Source organism: Gopherus evgoodei, chromosome 3 (assembly GCF_007399415.2).
Source record: "Gopherus evgoodei ecotype Sinaloan lineage chromosome 3, rGopEvg1_v1.p, whole genome shotgun sequence".
Classification (NCBI taxonomy): Eukaryota; Metazoa; Chordata; order Testudines; family Testudinidae; genus Gopherus; species Gopherus evgoodei.
The window spans coordinates 40,223,488-40,247,489 of NC_044324.1; the positions used below are offsets into that span (position 1 = coordinate 40,223,488).

The window sequence follows — 24,002 nt, forward strand, 5'->3', positions numbered from 1 at the left end:
GGAGAGGCGCTGGGGTGCAGGTTCCGAACGGCACTTACCTCAAGCGGCTCCCAGGAGCAGTGGCATGTCCCTTCTCCAGTTCCTACACATGAAGCGGCCCCCAACCATCGGAGCGGGGCAATGCAGCTGCTTCCAAGAGATGTGTGGTGCAGCCCCCGAACCTGCGCCCCATCTGGAGCAGGGCTGAGCTGTGTGTTGCGGCCCCTGCCCCAGCTGGAGTGGGGATTGGGAAACCTGCATCATGTGATGCTGTTCCTGCCCCCATGAGGAGACATTGCAAACCCTTCCCAAAGCACCCTGTGGCCAGTTGCACGGTGGGATAGCTACCACAATGTACTGCTGTCTTTGCTGTTGCAAGGACTGCTGATGTGGATGTGCTCCAGCATCACAAGGAGCACAGTGTGGACACGCAACAGCGGTTTAATTCTAGCTTTTTAATAAGTGTTATAACTTGTGGTGCAGAAACTTGCCAGTGTAGACATACCCAAGTAAAATACTTACAACAGCTCCTGTAGTGTCACTTTGTACTGCAAGAGGTGGAAAATAGTTCTCTGGTGTATATTTGTATATATGGTTGCTAACTGTTCTTAAATACTTTCTCAGCACTATTTGTTCAGTCATAAGTTAGCATCTTATGATAACTGAATGGCAATGTTCTTGGGAACCTAGAAGTATTCGAATGTTCTTTATTTTTACGTAGTTAGGAGAACATGCTGAAGAAAATAGTATTAAAATTGAAGATCTGTGGATAAAGCTGTTTGTAGAAATTAAGTTCATTTCTCCCACATACTGCGGAAAGAGTAGCTTTCCTTCAAGAGTTGAATGGCTCTTGTTCAGACATCTAAGAACTTGGTTAAGTGAATCCTAGCTGGGATTTGCAAATAAATTTGTCTTGGTTTTAACATAAGATCACTAAAATCTGTTACTTCTACTCAGGCTGGAAAAGATTGCAGAAATTGAGCTCTTGCCTTTGAGCAGTATCAGCATTGACAACTTGATCAGTATCCTATTTCTCTCGCTGACTAGGCTGATCCTACTGAACTCTTTTTCTGAAGCTCAAATGATAAGACCTATCTTGTCTGCCTTGGTATAAAAAGTAGTGTTTGGGATTTACCTATATCAGATTTACTGGATTTCAAGCTTTAGTAGCCTTGAAGTGCTTTCTACAAAATCAAATCAATACTGTTAAGATGCTATTCCTTACAAATCAAAGTCAAACTTTGAGGAGTTGGTGGTAATATCTGAGTCAGTGCAGGAAACTTAAATGGCACTTCAACTCAAGTATTTAAGCAGTTTGACCTAAGAATCGAGATTTAATATAACCTGAACTTCATTCAGAGGGTAACTTTTATTACAGCAGGAATTCTGAACATTAACACACTTATTATTGCTTGAAACTAAAAACTGACTCAACTGGCTCCTTTTTCCAAGTAGCTTTTTGTGTTTGCATCATGTTGCTTAACCATTTGTGCCTAGTTACAAAAGTAAGATTACTCAAACATATTTTGGGTGGTACAAAAATAAGAACTTTCAGCTATTCTGAGTTGAGGAGGTAAATACAAAACATTAGTTTGTATTACCTTGCCTTTAACTACCTTGAAACCAGATAACTGGTAGTAGAATCTGTGTTTGGTTCTATTATGTGCAATCTTCTGAAAGTTTCTGTAGCATCCTGAACTTTTCAAAATGAAAGTACACAATGTGAAATTAAGACCTTCAAAGGGGCCTAATGGAATTAAGCACCCAATTCCTTTAGGCTGACTTGAAAATTGCAGCCTTAATATTCTTGGATTAATGTGGTCAGCAGATAGTCAACAAAGCTGACTTAATTCATATTATTCCTCTTATGGGACTCCTTGAATTAAAATAGTTTTGTTCTCAAACAGTCAAAATTAGTGGCCAAGGTAGAAAGAGGGTAAGCACAGCAGATGACATAGGTATACATTGAATTACTTTTCTAGTTGGAGAACTGCACTTTCAGGTACAAGAATCTTGGAAGCAGAAAGCTTTACTAGAGAGATTGAAGGAGGAAAAAACAAATGGCCAGAATTTCACTATTGTATTTCTGCCTTTTGCTTACATTCTGTTCACTTAAACTCAATGTGGAATGTAAATGTGTAGTTAGTCAGTGCAGTGGTTCTCAACCAGGGGTACATGTACACAGAGGCCTTCCAGGGGATACATCACTTCATCTAGTTATTTGCCTAGTTTTACAACCGGCTACATAAAATGCACTAGCGAAGTCAGTAAAAACTAAAATTTCATACAGACAAATGAGCAAGTAAGCAATTTTTCAGTAATAGTGTGCTGTCATACTTTTTTTGTATTTTTAAGCAAGTAGTTTTAAGTGAGATGAAACTTGGGGTATGCAAGACAAATCAGACTCCTGGAAGGGGTACAGTAGTCTGCAAAGGTTGTTAGCTCATACACTAAGTCAGTAGTTTTCAAAGGATTAAAGTTCAAGCATGCAGCTGTGTAGCCTTAAAATGGGCTTGAGTATTGAAAGGAAGCAACGGCACATCCCCCTTCGATCTCCTATGCATAAGGGCACGCAGGGGCCTCCTTCTGTCAGTTCAAACATAAGCTACCTGTTTTCACTTTGAAGATGCTGCAGAGCCTACCCTACTTTCTATCAGGATGCTGATTCTCAAATTCAGTTGGCCTATGATAGTAGCCTCCATCCCTCACTGGTTAAATTTTGAAACAAGAGCCTTCATGTGGAGATGTGGATAAATTGGAGAGGGTCCAGAGAAGAGCAACAAGAATGATTAAAGGTCTTGAACATGACCTACGAAGGAAGGCTGAAAGAATTGGGTTTGTTTAGTTTGGAAAAGAAGACTGAGAGGGGACATGATAGCAGTTTTCAGGTGTCTAAAAGGGCGTCATCAGGAGGAGGGAGAAAACTTGTTCACCTTTCTTTGCTTCTTGTTCTATCCTTAGAGGCTATGGGCTTAAACTGCAGCAAGGGAGGTTTAGGTTGGACATTAGGAAAAAGTTCCTAACTGTCAGGGTGGTTAAACCCTGGAATAAATTGCCTAGGGAGGTTGTGGAATCTCCATCTCTGGAGATATTTAAGAGTAGGTTAGATAAATGTCTATCAGGGATGGTCTAGACCGTATTTGGTCCTGCCATGAGGGCAGGGAACTGGACTCGATGACCTCTCGAGGTCCCTTCTAGTCCTAAAGTCTGTGGATCTGTTTTCTCCCATGCTGCCCCTCATGCTTGGGAGGAGTTCCTTGTAAACATCCACAAACATGATTATCCTCCTTCAAAACCCTTCTTAATACTTTCCTTTTTCTGTGATTCCTGTGAAAAACTTGACAACTCTTAGGCTGCTGGTGTGCTGAGACCAGTGCCAATCACGCAAACCAGCTTTCTCATTGTTTCTTTGTATACTGCCTGTCACAGCTTCCAGCTTATTGCCCCTTTGTGATCACTCACTGTGGGTATTTTAAAGCTTCTGGAGCCTGAGGGCATATCTACACTTACGCTGTAGCAGCACAGTGGCACTGCTATAGCGCTTCAGTGAAGATGCTACCTATTCTGACTGGAGGGGTTTTCCTATCAGTGTAGGTAATCCACCTCACTGAAAGACAGTAGCTAGGTCAACAGGAGAATTCTCCCATCAGCCTACCACTGTCTACACCAGTGGTTAGGTTGGTTCAACTGCATTGTTCAGGATAGTGGATTTTCCCCACCCCTGATCCACGTAGTTATACCGACCTAATTTCTTAGTGTAGACCAGACTTGAATGAAGTCTAACCATTGCCTCAGTCATGGGATCCCTGGACACACTCTAAGCACACGCTGTCTTCTCTGTCACCTCCTTCTGAAAGCTAGAACCTGTTTTCCAGTTGGCTAGCCCATCAGCTCAGTGCTCACCCTTCAGATTTCCCCCAGAGCTTAAATACCTCCTCTCCCAGAACTCCACTTAAAATTATGAGCTTTCTGGATTATCTCTTCAAGGGATGAAGTGTTAGGTGTAGACAGTTAACACATACAGACCCTTTGCAACTATTCTGACAGCATTGTTCTTTGCTTTAATCACATAAGGCACAAGAGAGTTTTGATCCTCTAGAACACAACATCCTAACTGCAGTGCCCCTCACTAGCTCACCCTTCCCTTGGAAATCCCTGGAATTCACCTATGTTCAGGAAGGTAGGCAGCACAGTGTAGTTCTGGTCCATAATTAGGGCTCCTAGGCTCTACAGTTGTCCTAATACATCAGCATTCTGCAGAGTAGAACAAAGCCGTGCTTGAGTAATGACGAATACATGGAATGCTTTCCTGCTTTCCTATCTCCACGGGCGTTTGGCATTCTGCATTATGTCACCATCATTCATAGGCTTCAAAGTCAAAAGGGATTATTATCATGACCATCTATTCAATTCCGTATTTACATTGATTAGTTAATGGATAAGCTTGAGGAGGCAGTTGTCAGTGTCCTTGAGCTAAACAACTTTCTGCTTCAAGATCTTGAATACATTGACATTGTCTTGTTGGCTCAGCTTGGTGAATTGCACTCATTGATGGCTGATTTGTTTGAGCAAGAAGCAGTGCACATTGGTTTGATTAGTCCGGATAAAACTAACTCCTTGGCCATTACCGTCAATCTCCTTGCAGCTCCAGATTACAACGGTCCCTGTATTACTAGGTCTGGATGGGATGTTGTGCAGATGTCAACTGTCAAATATTTGGGAGACACTGTAAATGGTTCTGGAGGATACTCAAAAGATTTGGATACTTGTGTAGCAGTATAGACTCATAGATTTTAAGGTCAGAAGGGACCATTATGATCGTCTAGTCTGACCTCCTGCACAATGCACGCCACACAATCTCGCCCATCCACCTCTATAACAAACCCCTAACCTATGTCTGAGTTATTGAAGTCCTCAAATTGTGGTTTGAAGACTCAAGCTGCAGAGAATCCACTGCTGCTATACTTTTTTGGGCTCTTTGGCCTCTGTGAGGATGTTGTGACATGAAGCTCGCCACAAAACTGTGGCTCTGTAGAACCAGAGTTGTACCAGCCCTGTTGTATGGAAGTGAAATGTGGATGCTGAGAGAGGCTGAAACACATCAGGGTTGGTGTTTTCAATTCTCATCTTCATCAGCTGCTCCTTATGAAGTGGCAGGATGAGATCAGAAATGAGGATATTTAAAGCTGAACCCAGCAGCTGTCTCCATCAGCTCTTGTTCAGTTTTGTTGGCTTTCTTGGCATGGACATACTGAAGACCAGCAAATTCTGGAGTGTTCACCAAGGAATGCCGCTACACAGTCAGCAATTACATGGATGCCAAAAGCTTGAGGCACAATATGATTGCCAGTGATGGAACTGATGTGAATATCCAGCCAGACTACCTCAAGGACCTGGCCAGAAATTTGATCCAGGTGGCACTTGATCTGCAAGGAGGCCACATCCATTTAGAATTTTATCGTCATGACCACGATTCAGTACAGTAAGAACCTGTCTAAACAGGGGAAGTAGGAAGTTCTTGGTTTGGAACGGAATATTTTTGTGCTTGAAGTTGACTCATTTTGGTGCCTTAATTATTCTAGCACACTTGCTCCTATGTTGTTTTTGAGTATAGGTTTAGAAGTTGGAGAATCTAAATTCTGTTCTTGCTTCTGACAGACTTCCTTGGTGATTTTGGCAAACTTCTCACTTTATAAAAATGAGACACATGTATCATGGAGGAGGAGTGTTACAAGTTTTGATTAAAACTTGTAAAATGTGGAGGTCCTTGATAGATAATTTGTTTTATGATTACATATTAGTGATGGTAAACATGCTTTCCCACTCCTTAAACTTGTTGTGTAAACTATTTCTCCTTGGCCATTGTGTAGACATGAAGACAAAATGACATCAAATGTGTGTTTATGTAAACTATTTTAACATAAAATATATTATGCACACTGCAAATGAGTTTCCTGAATCTTTTGTCTTCATTACATAAAGTTAATTATAAATGTCACAAGTTGTAGCGGGAAGATTACTGCTCACTTCACAAATGACAACGTACATAAAATGAGTTATTTGTAAGACATTAAATGTTTTATGGAAAGGTAAGTATGTCCAAGTGGATGGAAGAGAAGAATAAATGTCAGACTTTTTCTGCTCTTGGCTCTTTTACTGACTTACTGTGGTTTTTGGAGCAAGTCACTGAACTCTCCACTTCTGTATCACCACCTAAGGGTAGGCGGGCAGAGACGGGAGAGATGACACCCTTTTCTGTGAGGCCCGTGGATGAAAAGTAACTAGAACACATCATATATCTTAGTTTATTTCAAATCTACAAGTCTTTCTATATTAATACTAGCTAAGACCCAACATTTGTTCAACAGACATACTTAAATAGTTAGCATCAGTCCATCTTCTGAACATGCTTTAGAAATCTGCAATAACTTAATACCTTTACCACATGTATTTACTTTTGTAATGTGCCAAGAATGGTAAAGAAAAATCACTTTTTTGTACAGTATATTAGATTAGCTAAATTCCCTAGAGACTTCATTCTACTTCATATAGTTTCAGTAGCTTCAGTGTTGCTGCTTTCTTGACATTCTTCAGTTTGCAAGTGGAATAGGTAAACTTCTGTCAGTGTTATGTGGTTTGTCTTTCTCTTTTTGTAGATAGCTGTTCAAGTATTTCTGTAACATTGTGTGGTACTAAAAGTTTGCAATAAATTTTCAGTTTACAGAAAGCATAAGCCAATTTAACTGATGAAATGAGATCCTTTCCTAAACCCCTTCTTCCAATATAACTTCCCTTGCTGAAATAACTAACACTGCCTAAAGTTGACATCAGTGATTTTGGAAGGGAGGGGGAATGAAAAGTCTGATATTATTACAAACCAAAAAATGCTTTGACAAATCTTTGTTTTACAGAAAACCTTCTGTGTGAGATTTTCACTTCTTGAGTGTTAGCTCCTTAAACTGGCAGATCCCACCTACTTCTAAGGCTTTTTGGCAGAGGAGGGTAAACCATGAGCCAGGCTATTGCAGGCTACATCTTCCCAAGCAAAATTCTGTTGTCTGAATGTTCCATCAGTTCCTCCCTGACTGTTTGAAGGAGGTGAAAAAGTTTGCATGTCAGTTGTCCTGAATCCCAACAATAGCTCATCTTGACACTACCTTCCAGTCCAGTTGTACTATGTGTACATTCTGTGGTGTTCTGACTGCTGGTTTCCAGAGTGCTAATGGCTTTTATGCCCAGCATTGGCCTCTGTCCTTGTCTCTTGATTTTTCTCTGCATCTTGATTCTAAGATGTTTATCTCACTACCATGTTGTGCTTTATAACACAGTAGTATATGTGAATAGTTCATATTCATTCCTATGTGCATTATTTGGCACTTCTCAGGCTATGTCTACACTGCACTTTCATCAGTAAAACTTCTGTCACTCGGGTGTGAAAAAACACTCCCCTGACAGACACAAGTTTTACTGACAAGAAGTGCTGTTGTGGAAAGGGCTTTTTCGGCGGGAGACACTCTCCCACCAACAAAGCTACCACTCCTCGTTGGGAGAACAGGGATGTTTTGTCGGTAGGAAAGCTCTCTCCTGCTGACAAAAAGCCGCTATACTGCATGCCTTCTAGCTGCAAGACTTAAGCAGCATGGCTATGCTGCTGTAAGCTGCGCAATGTAGACATAGCCTCAATACAGAACTCAGTCTTTCATCATGCTGTACCTTTGGCGACCGTGGCCTGGTCCCTGACCCTCTGAATTCCTCAGTCTTTAAATTTGAGGGTAAATCTTGTCACGTTGATTGTATTCAGTTCCTGATCTGAAAGAGGCAGAGAACAGTGATGCAGCGAAGTTTCAATGTAGTCCTAGTATGGAACCTTGGGGTGCTCCACTGATAAGATGTTACTATGCTGAAAATTTAATATTTATTCCAACTTGTTCTTGCCTCTTAGCCAGTTTCTAGTGCATTGCTGTATTTTCCCTTTTTTGGGGAGAGGAAGTCCTAAGAGCTCCTTCTTCTTGGTCTGGGAGGATGCTGGAGGCTGGGTACACATCCTTTACTCCCTTTTAGATTGTAATGCTCAATATGAGTGTTACACAACTCCTGTAATATACATATGATAATACTTGGTGATAACTGACATTGGTGAGCTGCACTGAAAGAAGCTTGTGTCTCAATAAATACAAGTTTTGTGGAGATCCGTTTTCACCAAATCAGGAAAATATCGGTCTACACACTTCTCTAAACAACCCTATATTCATGTAGTGTTTTAAATGCAGCAGCTTAAATATGGTTAATAGCATTCCAGAAAAGCTCTTCTAGAGTACATCTTTAAGAGCAAGTAATCCAAAAAGTGGCTTTTTTTCTCACAAGCTATTATTTTGAACAACCCTGCATTATACGGCTAACTTGGCAGCGGTGGTAGTTCACCAAACATTGAATGTGGTGAGCTTTGCTGAATTCTACAATATCTTGTTTTGATCGACTTTGCCAATTGGGCAAAAAATACATTTTAATCTTATTGCTAATATATTTTATTGAGCAACTGTAGTGTAAACTTCATACTTGTAGCTACTTCATGGGTTTGGATTTAATATAAATTGCCTACTTAGTAATTGAAATTTAATAAACTAGCTATAATTTGCAAGATTAATGGATGCCTTCTGCTAATCTGACCTGTTAGTTCTCAGAGCAATTGATTAAGGATCTCAAATGCTTGGTGGAAAGGGATGAATTAGTTTTAAATTATTGTCTGAGACTGTAGAGTTGCATATTAATATTCCCTTGAGGTATTGTGAAGGTGGTATCATGAAGATGGTGGGTAAAATATGACTCTCACATAGTAATTGGTAGATACTACCGATTTAGCATCGTTTGGGGAAGAATAACAGTGTTTAATTCCACCACCATTTCTGCCCTTTAGCCATTACATTTGCCAGTTATTCATTGAAAATATTGCAATGAAGCATGCAAATTATTTCAGAAATAGTTGAAAACTCCGTCTCTGTTGTGGAGAAGGATGAAATAAAGCCACCTATGATCCTGCTGCTTTGGTTGTAGTTAATAGAGAAATCTGGTGTTCATCACTGAAATGCCATGCTGCTGTCATGTTGCTGGGGATGATGGCATGATGAGCCAATAGCTTGGATCTCTTTGGGGATGAAGGGACTTTTCCAGAGTGGAGTATATATGAGGCATCTGTGTGTTGAGTGACTGGCCATAGATTCTGTGGTAAGGTCCCTAGTTTCTGCAGCCTCCAAAACAGCAGTGTCAGCTCATGTAATGTGTGGAAAGATAAATTGTTTCAGGGGTCTTGAGTTTGGGGAACATATGGTGGTAGTCCTGTGCAGCTGGCAGTAAAACATGAATTTTTAAAAATTATAGAAGTTTTTTCTAACACACAAAGTGGTGCACCCAATACAAGGTAAGAATATTGGAAAGGATAGTGAATCAGAGCAATGGTTCATGTAACCCAGTTTCTGGTCTTCCAACAGTGGGCAATGCCAGATGCTTCAGCGGGAATAAATAGAACTGGACAATTATTGAGTGATCCATCCTCTGTTCAGTCGCATCTTGCAGTCAGATGCTTATGGAAACTCAGGGCATGGGGTTGCATCACTGACCATTTTGGCTAATAGTTGTTGTTGGATCTATCCTCCATTAACTTATCTAATACCCAGTTGTTGTTTTGGCCTTCACAATGTCCCTTAGCAGCGAGGTCCACAGGTTGACTGACTGTACTGTGTGAAGAAGTACTTCCTTATGATGATTTTAAACCTGCTGCCTATTAATTTCATTGGATGACCTCTAGTTCTTGTATTGTGAATGGGTAAATAACACTTCCTTATTCACTTTCTCCATACCATTCATGTTTTTCTAGACCTCTATCTTATTCTCTCTTAGGTTTCTGCTTTCCAGGCTAAATATAGCCCCAGTCTTTTTAATCTCTTCTCATATGTAAAGTATACCAAATCCTTAATTTTTGTTGCCCTTCTGTATATTGTTTCCCATTCTAATGGATGATGATATCAAGAGGATGAACTAGTATCCAGTCTATCCCTAGTAGATATCTAAACATCCTCCTTTGTTACTAATAAACATTTTTAAATTGGCAGGCTTGAATAACATGCACCCACAAGACCTAAAGCTGAGGGGAATTAAAAGCTCTTACTTTTTAATAAATCTTGGAATACCAGGGAAGTTCTGGAAGAGTGCCAAGATTGTACTAATATTAAGAGGTTAAGCCAGGTTACCTAGGAAGTATAAACAGGTTAACATGACATCAATCCTGAGCAGAATAATGGGAAAGCTAATCAAGAGTTCAGTTGATTGTTGACTGGAATTATATGCCTATTCTCTTAGTTTTATGGAAAATTGATTTTTGTCAAACCTGCTTTCATTCTTTGGAATTACAAGTTTTGGTTGATTAGGCAATTGTGTAAATGTAATAAACTTAGTTTTTGTTAGGAGTTTGACTTGGTAACCCACAACATTCTGATGTTAAAAAAAATAACACTAGGCAATGTCAACAGAGCACATCTTAAATGAATTAAGAGTTGGTAACTGACAGACTTTAAAAAATAGTCAATAGGGAAATCATCAGATCAGGTCTGTTTCCAGTGAGGTTCGACAGTGCTATTCAAAATTTTCATTAGTGATCGGGAAGTAAATATAAAATCACCGCTGATCAAATCTGAGGATGGCATGCAGATTTGAGTAGTAAGTGACAGGGCAAACAGATCTGGATCACTTGGTAAACTGGGCTCATGCAAATTAAATTGTTTTAATACAGCCAAATGTATTGGACAAGCAACTCAACATGAACTACCAATGCAGTGCTGTGGAAAAAAGGGCTAATATGGCTCTTGGATGTGTAAACGGGAGTAGTAAATAAGACTAGGGAGATGATTTTTACTTCTATGGAGAGGCAGATATTGGAATACTATGTACAGTTCTAGTGTCCACTTTTTAAAGATTTGGGAGCAGAAACCCAGAAAAATGGTTTTTGAGGCCTTGCAGTGGACTTAAGTTCAGTCTCTTCAGTTTATCAAAAAGATTGAGATGGCTTGATTATAGTGTACCTGGGGAGTGGGCAGGAGATGGGATATGGGTACAAAAGGGATCTTTAGTCTACCAGGGAAAGATATAACAAGAACTAATGGCTGGAAGTTGAAGCTAGACCTAATGTGTGCATTACTTTTAATTTTGAATTTAACAATGAGGGTGGTTAGCCATTGGAATAGTGGTGGGTTCTCCTTCTCTTAGGCCATGGCTACACTGGAGAGTTGCAGCGCTGGTGGTGGGTTTACAGTGCTGCAACTTACTCACCGTCCACACTTGCAAGGCACATACAGCGCTGCATCTCCCTGGCTGCAGCGCTGGCTATACTCCTGCTCTGCCTGGGGTATAAGGGTTGCAGCGCTGGAGATGCAGTGCTGCTCCGCAAGTGTGGCCACCAAAAGCGCTGTAATTGGCCTCTGAGGTATTCGGAGGTATCCCAGAATGCCTGTTCACCCACTCTGCTGTTTTGTTGTGAACTCTGTGCTCCCAGAGCTGCTTATCTAAAAAAATAAACACAGCTTGTTTGCTCAAGCAGAGGCAGGCAGGGGGATTCCTTTGGAATGTTAGTGTTTGCTTGAGGAGAGAAGCAACATGGCAGGGGGGAGGGGGAGTCTGTTTTGGAGCAGCTGCTTATCTGGTCTGAAGGCTATTTGCATTTTGTGAATGAGAGAGGGATGGGGGAAGGGGTCAAAACCTTTTTTTTTTTTTTTTAAATGATTGAAGGTTGGTGCTGTGTATCTTCTAGTCCTTAGAACTTGCAAGGCAGGGAGCTGACACAGTGTCAGTTCCAAAAATCCACTCTGTCTCCCCCATGCTCCCGGTCACACTCCACCCCACCCCATCCCACCCCCCTCTTTTGAAAAGCATGTTGTAGCCACTTGAATGCTGGGATAGCTGCCCATAATGCACTACTCCCAACAGCGCTGCAAATGTGGCCACACTGCAGTGCTGGTAGCTGTCAGTATGGCCACACTGCAGCGCTTTCCCTGCACAGCTGTACAAAGACAGCTGTAACTCCCAGCGCTGTACAGCTGTAAGTGTAGCCATACCCTTAGTCTTCAGATCAAGACTGGATGCCATTCTGGAAGATATGCTTTAGCCAACCACATGTTGTTGTGTTCAGTATGGGATAGCTGGATGAAATTTAGTGTCGTCTTGTGTGCAAGAGGTCAGACAGATCTTATGGTACTTTCTGGCCTTAAATTATATGAATCAATAAATAATGTAATCTACAAATGAAGTGTGCATGATGCACATGTACACTTGAACTTTTGGCCTGTAAATTGCCCCACTGTTTCAGTTAATCCCCTGTTGAGATTGCTGGGGTGGTTCATGTTTCTGAGCTGCTTCAGGTTTATACAGCATTCTCCGGGCTCAGAAATATGTTTATATTTAAAGGTTATATTTATACCAATGAGGCCTAGAAACTGTTTTCTGTGGGATCCAAGCTTTCGTTTGAATCTGGATGTCATGCTTGCTGGATAGCTACAACAAATTGTCAAACAAGTTTATACTCCACACCTAAATGTTCAGTCATAATTGACTAATGAATATCACTTAAGAAAACAATAAATAAAATCCTGCTCACAGGTCTTGGCCATAAAGTGGAAAATAAAAATTCCCTCTTTTTAAAGAGGTTTGAATTTCTGATGCATTGTTGGTTTTTTGCCCTCTTCCCCCCCCTCTTTCCCCCACCCATGAAATGGACTGGTCTCAGAGTAATCTTCAGTAAAAATTATTTTCTATTGGAATACATGGATTCTTCCTTAGTGCATAAGCATATATTCAGGCTTGCTTTTTTTCTATTAGATTTTGCCCTTTTCTAACTTTACTGTCACTCTCTCTTTCCACAATGTTTTAAACAGCTCACCAAACTGGAGCCTTTAAAACGTTCTAGGCTTTTTAGTGTTTGTTACTATGCAAATAGTCTAATTCAGTAAGTGAATATACATTTGTCTAAAAGACATCGTTAAATAATTTCTAAATACTTTGCAGATTTTAGTCTTACTTTGAGCTTCTTAGCATATGCGCAAAGGTAGTATGTGACCAGGATTACTTTATCTAAACCAGTATTTGGAGGATCTTCCATTGCAGTGCATGTAACATGCTAATGTTTCCTATTCCTGCTTTAGGAGCTGCTGGACAAATTTTTAATAGCTAATGCAACTAATCCAGAGAGCAAGGTATTCTACCTGAAGATGAAGGGAGACTACTTCAGATACCTTGCTGAAGTTGCATGTGGAGATGACAGAAAACGTAAGCATACTGTGTTCAATCATGCTCAAACAGTTAACGCCTACTTCTGTTTTGAGGTGGTGGGGAGAGGAAAGAGGCGCTAGAATGCACTGCATGTCACTAACTTTCATAACTCTCTCAATAAAATGGAGAGGGACTGCATTTAGATCTGATCTCTCAGTGCCAGTTTTCAAAGTTTTTAGGTTGACTTTTACTGGACCTCAAGTGTTCTGCACTGAAAGACTTCATTATATGGTTAAATGGAATTTAGTGTAGTAGTCCCTTCCCCCACCTCCCCATGTGAATGGCTATTGAAGAAATGCTTATTTGAAACTTTCAAAATACTCTCTAGGTGAAAGGTCTCCTAATGGCTTGAGATACATAAAACTATACTTGCATTTCCCGCCCCCCCCCCAAAGGTAAGTAGGCTAGAGGTATTGGTGAAAGAGGAAGCTATCTGCAGCTTTGTCTGCATTGACCCTATCAACCCATAGTTTTAATTGGGCAAAACTTAATTGTCAAGCCATGACTCCTTGAGTCAGATGCCGCATTGTGTACACTAAGAGTTTACTTCAGTATAGCTGCGTGTCTCAGGGGTGTAAAAATCCTTCTGTCAATGTAGTTACTCCCTCTCAGGGAGGTGGATTACCTATGCCAATGGGAGAATCCCTCCTGTCGGCATAGCTAGTGTCTACACTGAAGTGCTACAGTGGCGCTGCTGTAGTGCTTTAAGTGTACACATACCCTAAATAAGATGACAAATGTAAATTAAATTACTACCTAGATGGACAAAGTGATACTAAAGTAATAGTAATCCGGTACCCTATCAAGAAAGAAAATTTATGGTGAGCTCCAGTCTTAAGTTGTCTGATGCTGGTAGAGCTAGTACACTCCTTTTGTGATTCTAGTCTGTTTACTTCTGCTGATACTGAAGGACTGTAATCCCTCAGAAACCTTAGCAGCCATATTGCAGGAGTGGAAAGAAACAGTCCGTCACTTGATACGGGGCATTCAGACACTGTTAGCAGTCAACACCTGTTCTGTGAACCATAGAACATTGTTCACCATAACAGTTAAACTAGATGTTCAGAAGACACATTGGAATGAGTAAGACAACTATCCTGTAAGGTACCCAGATGTCACAGCAAGGGCAATATAAAAATTTGGGCAGGTATTAAGAATTAGTGATAACTTCACACAGCTCAAGATAGTCCTGGAGTTCTACCATGATAGAGAAGGGAGTTTGCCAGTCCCTGAGGAGCTGAGCTGTCAGCTGGCCATAGAACAGAATGGGTTGCTGATAGGGTGTCAACCAGTTGCAGATGACTTAATTAAACCAGATGTGAGGGAGGGGCATGGAGCTGATTTTCACTTGCACAAAGGCCTTATTACACTTTTTCTGGCTGGGTGCAAATGTAAAATGGTGTAAAGAGGCCTTGATGTAAATGAGAACTGAGTCTAAGGCCATGTCTACATCTAAAATTTTGCAGCGCTGGTTGTTACAGCTGTATTAGTACAGCTGTATAGGGCCAGCGCTGCAGAGTGGCCACACTTACAGCAACCAGCGCTGCAAGTGGTGTTAGATGTGGCCACACTGCAGCGCTGTTGGGCGGCTTCAAGGGGGGTTCCGGGACGAGAGAGCAAACCGGGAAAGGAAACCAGCTTCGCCGCGGTTTGCTCTCTCGGTCCCGGAGCCACCCAGCAAACCGCAGGGAAGGAGACCTGCTTGCTCGGGGTTCCGGGACCGAGAGAGCAAACCGGGAACGCCGCGGTTTGCTCTCGCGGTCCCGGAGCCAGCCAGCAAACCGCAGGGAAGGAGACCTGCTTGCTCGGGGTTCCGGGACCGAGAGAGCAAACCGGGAACGCCGCGGTTTGCTCTCTCGGTCCCGGAGCCAGCCAGCAAACCGCAGGGAAGGAGACCTGCTTGCTCGGGGTTCCGGGACCGAGAGAGCAAACCGCGGCGAAGCTGGTTTCCTTTCCCGGTTTGCTCTCTCGGTCCCGGAACCCCGAGCAAGCAGGTCTCCCTCCCTGCGGTTTGCTGGGTGGCTCCGGGACCGAGAGAGCAAACCGGGAAAGGAAACCAGCTTGATTACCAGAGGCTTCCTCCTTCCACGGAGGTCAAGAAAAGCGCTGGTAACTGTCTACATTGGATTACCAGCGCTGGATCACCAGCGCTGGATCCTCTACACCCGAGACAAAACGGGAGTACGGCCAGCGCTGCAAACAGGGAGTTGCAGCGCAGGTGGTGCCCTGGTGGTGCCCCGCTGTAACTCCCTCACCAGCGCTGCAACTTTCTGATGTAGACAAGCCCTAAAATTCTTAAAGCCCTTGGCCCTAACAGGACTGTGGCAGAAAGTCAAAGCCAGTGCCATAGCATCAAGGGAAAAGCTTTGTATAAGGCTATCATTGAACGTAATCAAGCTGTCAGCGCTATCTTTGTTCAGCTTCCATGATAGTCTTACTTCCATTTTAATGTCCAACACCCAATATAACTCTCAGGGCTTGTCAGAAGTTGTTATAAGCCTTTGAAGAATTGTACTTCCCCATGTCCAATAGATACTGTTTAATTTTTAACAGCTAACTTCCCTGAAGGTTCCATCTGCACTGAGTATGCTTCAGCCCAGGGCTGAGCAGGACTTTACCTGTTACTGCTGCTCTGGGCTGCTGCAAGCAAGTCTGTATTCACGCACCTCAAATGACAGCATTGAGACTCTCTCCTGTCCCCTCAGTGGTACCCCTGATGGGCCCAGGCGGCATGGAAGAGGAATCTGCCTGACTGTAATGTAGATGGGACAAAAAACAGACCTTTGAGAGGGAGTAGATTGGTTGAGGAAACTGGGGCTAGAGACTGGCAGGAGTTGGGGAGAGAGATTGGGACATAAAACAAGTTTACAGACTGAGGCCTTGGCTACACTCACACTTTACAGCGCTGCAACTGGGGTGTGAAAAAACACCCCCCTGAGCGCTGCAAGATACAGCGCTGTAAAGCGTCAGTGTAATCAGGGCAGCAGCACTGGGAGCGCGGCTCCCAGCGCTGCACGCTACACCCGTAAGGGATGTGGTTTACATGCAGCGCTGGGAGAGCTCTCTCCCAGCGCTGCCGCTCTGACTACACTCACACTTCAAAGCGCTCCCGCGGCGGTGCCGCGGCAGCGCTTTGAAATTCCAAATGTAGCCATACCCTGAGAGCCAGAGTGGGAAATCTGGAGTGGGGGAGAGATCAGAAGCCTGAAGAATGGAAACTGGGACTGGCTGAGTGAAGAGATTGGGACTGTGATAAGGATCCAGGTGTGGGAAAGAGATGGGATGGGGTAGAGGAGAGTATGTGGAAAAAGAAGTTGAGCTTGGTGGGAGGGAGAAATGGGGAGTGGGGGGAGAAGGAGAGAATGCCCATTAAGGCGCACTCTTCCAAATTCTTGAGGGGACACGCAATATGAGCTATTCCATTAGCTCAAGTGGGAGAGGTGCATGGTGTATCTGATGGTTCCTGCTAATGATCTGTGTGGGTGTCAATATGATGCCACAGGGTGGAATTTGTTTTTAGTTTGTTTTTTAAAAAAGTAGGAAATTAAACACATTCTTTAAAATACAATTTTCAAGGTTACAAAGTCAAGAACTCGGAAGTTAAATGCCAGACTTCAGGTTTGCCTGTACATTTGCACTATAGAATCATAGAATGGTGGTAAGGCCCACAAGTGGTCATCAAGTCCATTCCCCTTCACTGAGGTAGGACCAAATAAACCTAGACCATCCCTAACAGTGGTTTGTACAACCTGTTCTTAAAAACGCTAATCCAGAGCTTAACTATCCTTAGTTAGGTTCTCCCCACCACCACCACCCCCCAAAAAAATCCTGCCTAAATTTCCTGTGCTGCAGGTATTACTACTTGTCCTTCCTTCAATGGACATGGAGAACAATTGATCACTGTCCTCTTTAGAAGAGCCCTTAACATACATTTGAAGACTTATCAGGTCCCCTCTGTCGTCTTTTCTCTAGACTAAACATGCCCAGTTTTTAATCTTTCTTTATAGCTCAGGTTTTCTAAATGTTGTTGTATCACTTTTTGTTGCTCTCCTGGACTCTCTCCAGTTTGTCCACACCTTTCCTAAAGTGTGGTGCCCAGAATTGGAGACAGTATTCCAGCTGAGGCCTCACCAGTGCCCAGTACAGCAAGACAACTACCTTCCATGTCTTACATATAACATTCCTCTTAATATACCTCAGAATATTAGCCTTTTTTGCAGCTGCATCTTTGTTTACTCATATTCAATTTTGTGATCCACTATAGTCCCTAGATCCTTCAGCAGTACAACTGTGGAGCCAGTTTTTCCCCGATTTGTAGTTGTTTTGTTTCCCCACCCTACCCCCCTTCCTAAGTGAAGTACTTTGCGCTGGTCTTTATTGACTTTCATCTTGTTGGGGGGGGTTTAGACCAATTTTCCAGTTTGTCAAGGTCATTTTGAATTCTAATCCTGTTCTGTAAAGTTCTTGTAATCCTTCCCAGTTTAGTTCATCCACAGATTTTATTGGCATACTCTCTACTTCATTATCTAATTTGTTGATGAAAATATTGAATAGTACCAGAACTCATGCAGGATCTCAATAGATATGCCCCTTTCAGTTTGACAGCTACTCAGATTTTAGGCCATAGAGGGATCATTGTGATCATCTAGTCCAGTGGTTCTTAACCTTTACTGCACCCTGCAACCCTTTGGTTCTCAAAATAAGTTCTCGCACCTCGTATAAAAAAATCATTGAAGTAGGTCAGTTGTTTAAACCTAGATATATTTTTTGTTTGTATATTACAGAAATCATTAAAGTATAATGTTAATAAATTTATAGGTTTGAGGAAACAGAGTAGTTGTACCTATGTGCCTGTGCTTAATTTGTGTTCTTGATGATGTACCTTCTAAAAAAATCTGGCATGTCTTGCACACCCAGAAAGGGTATCTTGCACCCCAGGTTAAGAACCATTGATCTAGTCTGACCACGTGCCCATTGCAGGCCACAGAACCTCACCTGCCCGCTCTTGCAGTAGGCCCATAATCTCTTGCTAAGTTACAAGTCCTCACATCTTGATCTAAAGACTTTTTCAAGTCAGAATTCAATTTACTTGAATTCAAATCACTGAGTGACCCATGCACCATGCTCCAAAGGAAGGTGTACTCTTTCAGTATAGCCTTTCAACCAGTTATGTATCCACCTTACAGCAAATTTATCTAGACCACATTTCCCTAGTTTGCTTATGAGCATGTCATGTGGGACTGTCAAAAGCCGCATTAAAATCAAGATATATCAGATCTCCCCCACATCCTCAACATTCACTAGGCAAGTACCCCTATCAAAAAAGAACATTACATTGGTTTGGCATGATTTGTTCTTGACATATCCATGCTGGCTGTTTCTTATTACCCTATTATCCTCTAGGAGGTGCTTATAGATTGTCTAATAAATTGTACCAGTATGACAGTCCGTATTTACATGATCACATATTATTTTTGCCATAGGACCTTTACCTCATTCAGTGCATAGAATGAACTGTGCTCATTTAACAAGAAGTTGTTTATAGTTTTCTTCTTGTTGCTCAGTGCCTGGCCCCCTGTCTTTACGGCTCATTAGTCAAGTCCTGCTATGAAGACAATTATTTCCTCATGAGCTTGTCTATGGCAATTATCACGATAGTACTTAGTAGAGTGCTTTACAAGTATTACCGAATTTATTTTCACAACATGCCTGTGAGATGGGAGGAATTGGGGGAGTATTATCCCCATTTTAGAGATGGGGAACAGTGACAATGATATGGTCAAAAGTATTTACTAATTTTGTTGCCCAGTTAGATACGCCTAATACTCATTGAGTCCCTAGTATTATATCACACTTCATATGTTGAAAGTACACCTCCCACTGATGTGAGTGCTCAGCAGTTTTGCAGATCAAATGCCAAGATCTCAGTTTGGGCACCCAGAAAATCAGGAACACACAATTAGTGACTACCAGTGAAAAGTTTGATTTTAAGTGACCTACCTATGGCAGGGATAGAATCCAGGTTTCCGGGGCAGTATTAAATAGCCTTAAAAAGAACAGGAGTACTCGTGGCACCTTAGAGACTATGCTGAAATAAATTTGTTAGTCTCTAAGGTGCCACAAGTACTCCTGTTCTTCTGTGGATACAGATTAACACGGCTGCTACTCTGAAACCTTAAATAGCCTTGACCATGAAAACATCCTTTTTTTTGTTTGTTTGTTTGTTATTTGCCTCACTTATTACATACACCTTCCTGCTTCTGCAACAAACAAAGCAGGAGTGCTGTAGACACCAGCCTCCTTTACTACATAACCCTGATTCATCCCCAGAGCAGCTCCACCCTGTCCACTGGGGTCCTGTGGAAAAATTGTGTGTGATCATGTAATTAAAAATTCATATACATAAGAGGGCTAAATAAAGATTACATGGGCAACCTTAGTTCTGGGATTTCCTGAGTCCTTCACTTTGCAATTTTAATCGTAACATGTTTTTTTGTATGTAATAGCTATTTAGTTTGAGCCTATAAATGTCAGAACACAGTTGCCCCAGTTTAAAAGTCACTCCCTTAGTTAAGCCAATACAACTGTTTCTTTCAGCCTATATAATGAGGCCAAGCATTTCTCTAAGGAGGTATTTGAAGCTAGTGTGAGGGACTCGGCTTGCACTTTTCTCTATATCATCCCCCTTTTTATGTTGAAATGTTCCTGTTTCTCAACAGAAACAATAGAAAATTCACAAGCAGCTTATCAGGAGGCATTTGACATCAGCAAGAAAGAGATGCAACCTACACATCCAATTCGTTTGGGCCTAGCTCTTAACTTTTCTGTATTTTACTATGAGATCCTCAACAACCCTGAGCTTGCCTGCACGCTGGCTAAGACAGTAAGTTGCTCTATCTTTTTTTGGAAGGAGGGTAATTCTAATTAATGGAAGCTAATCTGAATAATGTGAATTGATCAGTCTCTTGTATAATAAAATCCTATTTCATTTAATGTATTTGATTTGCAGGTGCCTACTGTCAACTGACTTAAAGGGACACTGTCAACTTTAGGTTACAATATTTGTTACTGAAAGAATTTTAAACATACAAGATTTGTGCTGTTTTAAGCTTTTTTTAACCAACTTGGGCAATGCAAATCAATGAAACTCTTTTCACTTTCTTCAATGCTGCATGCTTGTTTATTAAAGCTGGCTTCATGGAAAAAGGTTACACTTAATTTTGAATTGTCCCTTTTAATATCTACCCCTAGTAACACTAATAAGAATATTCCTAATCAGTACCTCAATGTAAATATGGAAAACAACTTAATTATTCTAGGCTTTTGATGAGGCTATCGCAGAACTTGATACGCTGAATGAAGACTCATACAAAGACAGTACTCTCATCATGCAGTTGCTTAGAGACAACCTAACAGTAAGTTGCCCTTTTGTGCTATTTGGTCCAATAGCTGTAATTGTATAATAGTTATACTTAGACCTCATTTGTGTGATTAAACCAAAACATGATCTTTATCTAGCACTGAACATCTTGATATTTAGGCCTATTATGTGCTGTATTGAAGAGTTACTCTTGTAAGTAGGTTGAGGTCTAATTTAAACTTTAGTGTGAAAAATTAATTGCATTAAGCTAGTCAGTGGCAGATTCAAAGTTGGTTTGGACTAAAATAATAGCATAAGTTAGTCAGTTTCCATATAGCTAAATACAACTTCATAGACTCATATGACTCATAGACTCTAGGACTGGAAGGGACCCCGAGAGGTCATCAAGTCCAGTCCCCTGCCCTTATGGCAGGACCAAATACTGTCTAGACCATCCCTAATAGACATTTATCTAAATTACTCTTAAATATCTCCAGAGATGGAGATTCCACAACTTCCCTAGGCAATCTATTCCAGTGTTTAACTACCCTACACTTTCATAAGACCAGCAGGCTGATTTGACTTAGCAGATAGAACTATAAATCTGGTGGAAAAAATGACGACTGTGGATCATCATCAAGACAAGAATGAAAAAAGTTAACTGTCTTAAAGGTATTATTGGTTCCAGCAATATTCCCCCATACTTAAATGGGGAATATGGCTGGAACTTTTAATACTTCTAAAACTGGAATGAACTTTTAAGGTACACCAACTATATATCATGTTATCGGTCTAAGGGAGAGGTAACTACATACTCCAGCAATACTCCTCGCTGTAGTTTTCCATAACAATAGGAATTGTGAACTTGACTTGTGAGGTGAAAGTGCAACCAGAGAGGGATATCTTGACATTCCAGAGAACAGACTTGTATATTTCTTAAGTGCCAGTAGTATAATTGGTACAAAATATTAAACAGATCTGTATTTGTTTAGCATTATGTCTACTTTGGATAGTTAAATCTTAAACAGTTATGTATATGGCTGTGCCCTATAGATGCCAAGGTGCTCACCGTAATCCAGTGGAAGCTCTGTAAATTAAAGCAACAGAGCTTTACACCTCCAAACTGTAGCACTTAACAAGTGTAGAACTCCTCCCATCTAGTCCTTGACTTTAGTGATAGGACAGTTAGTGCTAACATGGATAGATGAGTAAGTTTTCATGCTGATGTGGCTTTTTTCTTATTTCTAGTTATGGACATCAGACAATGCAGGAGAAGAATGTGATGCTGCAGAAGGTGCAGAAAACTAAACTGCAGATGGGGTGTCATTCTCTCTTTCCTTCTCAAGAAACCTTTTTACACGTCTCCATTCCTTATAGCTCCACTTGGATTTCCTATAGCAAAGAGAACCCATCCATGTGTATGGAAATCAGTTTATAGTCTTTTCACACTGCAGCTTTGGGAAAACTCCATTCCTTGATTTGTGTTTGTCCTGGCCTTCCCTGTGTGCGGTTACTGCTGTAGAAAAGTATTAATAGCTTCATTTCATATAAACATAAGTAATTTCCAAACACTTATGTAGCGGACTAAAGTGTACCTGGTATTTAAAAACAAAAATCTGAACCAGTTCCTGCAAGTTGACTGTGTTTTGTATTCAGTAAAGATATTAAAATGTAGTTAATTGCAACTAAAGTGTTAAACATAGCTTTCTAATTCTCCACATTCCCTCTTATTCTGCAGGGTTTCCTTTCAGTAACTTACTTTCTCATGCTACTGTGTATTCTTTTCATGAAGGTTATGGAAGTATTGGGCCAGATGGAAAGTTTGGCATTTTTAGATTGAGAACTACAAATTGAGTTGCCTTCTGTGTAATATACTGCAGGGGCTACAGTAGGTCTGCGTGAAAATGAGGGTGTCTTCTTACTCAGTCTTCAGTTGCTGCTGTTTATAAGTTGATATCCTTTCCCAATAAAAGTCACTTACACTCCTGCCTTTGTAGTTCTGGTATTCACTTTACTATGTACTAGAAACAGCATGGAACTGCTGGAATACAGACAGTGCTTTTTGGCAGACTAAAGTGCATGTCATTTCTTAATACACTGGAATGGGAAAACCAATTCAAGTTCAATGTTCAAGTATAACATTTAGTACTTTTCCATGCAGATTTGTGCACATGTGAGAAGGTGTCAAGTTTGTCCCGTGATTGTTATTTAGAGAGTTGGACCACTATTGTGTGTTGCTAATCATTGATTGTAGTCCCAAAAAAGCCTTGTGAAAATGTTATGCCCTATGTAACAGCAAAGTAACATTAAATAAAATTACATTTTATAAACCACTTACTGTTTTTGTAACAATTCCATGCAATTACCTTAAGTGCTGAATTATAGCAAATCTTGCTAGGAGAAATGTCCTTCTCAAACTTGTAACTCATACTTAAAGTCAATTGTTCAGGTGAATTCACTTTGTATTTACATATTAATGAATTGTATGAAAATACCTGAAAGTTAGTTATTCATGTGAATAGTTCATAGGGAGAGATAATCCTCAAAGTATAACCTGTGGCATATGTCCTCCTTAATGAAACTACTTGTACTGATAGAAATGTTGTAAAAGACAGAAGCTAAGCAGTTAAATACCAAGTAGTACTCCTTGCTACTAAGAGTTGAAACAGCCTAATGTGTATTCCATTGCTGCAAATCTGTTATCGCCTGATTCTTCTTCAGATGGCATCCCTATAGGTGCTCCACTGTAGGTGTGCTTGTATCCCTGCACTAATCAGGGAACTTTGGTAGCAGTGTCAGTTAGGCCCTACACATTCACTTCTCCTCCTCATGCTACACCACAAGGCTAGCATGAGGCTAACCTCCCTCATTTTTTTTTCTTCACCCCGACTCATGACGGAGCTATTTGCAGTTCATTAAGACTATATTACTTCAATTTGATTTCTATAGTTCTCTTAGTCCCTATTTATAGTTATTTTTCTTTTTCTGATATGTAAACTATTCAAAACTGAATGACTTTTTATTTAATAGATGCTGGAGTTGCATCATGACCAATTTAAGGCTATTGTCCAGGAGAGGCCAGTTAGTGGTGAAGATATTGCTGAAATCTTCCCTCAGTGCAGTCGACATGGTGACTTGGTCCATCTCCACAGCGGTGGTGATGTGACAGGCATCTTGGCTCCAACTGTCAAGCTTCCCGAAGGAGGTACAGTCTACAGTTGAAGACTTCCCTTTTGAGGGCATAAAGCTCTTTGCAGAGAAGATGGATGCCTCTTTTCATACCCTGAAAGACTCCAGGGACACTCTCCAGTTGCTGGGCATTGACATGCAAGGACAAAGACTGTTCAGTTCC

General features: G+C 41.2%; 1 protein-coding gene across 2 annotated transcripts in view; it reads left to right on the forward strand.

Moving 5' to 3' along the window:
* The window catches only part of YWHAQ (tyrosine 3-monooxygenase/tryptophan 5-monooxygenase activation protein theta), a 39,999-nt gene extending 17,016 nt beyond the window's left edge, over positions 1 to 22,983 (forward strand). For both annotated transcript variants that reach the window (XM_030555449.1, XM_030555450.1), the window contains exons 3-6: positions 13,164 to 13,287; positions 20,010 to 20,173; positions 20,610 to 20,705; positions 21,899 to 22,983. In XM_030555449.1, the coding sequence (XP_030411309.1) occupies positions 13,164 to 13,287; positions 20,010 to 20,173; positions 20,610 to 20,705; positions 21,899 to 21,958 (444 nt within the window). In that variant the 3' untranslated portion in view covers positions 21,959 to 22,983. The remainder of the gene's footprint in view (positions 1 to 13,163; positions 13,288 to 20,009; positions 20,174 to 20,609; positions 20,706 to 21,898) is intronic.
* The last annotated feature ends 1,019 nt before the right edge of the window (positions 22,984 to 24,002 follow it).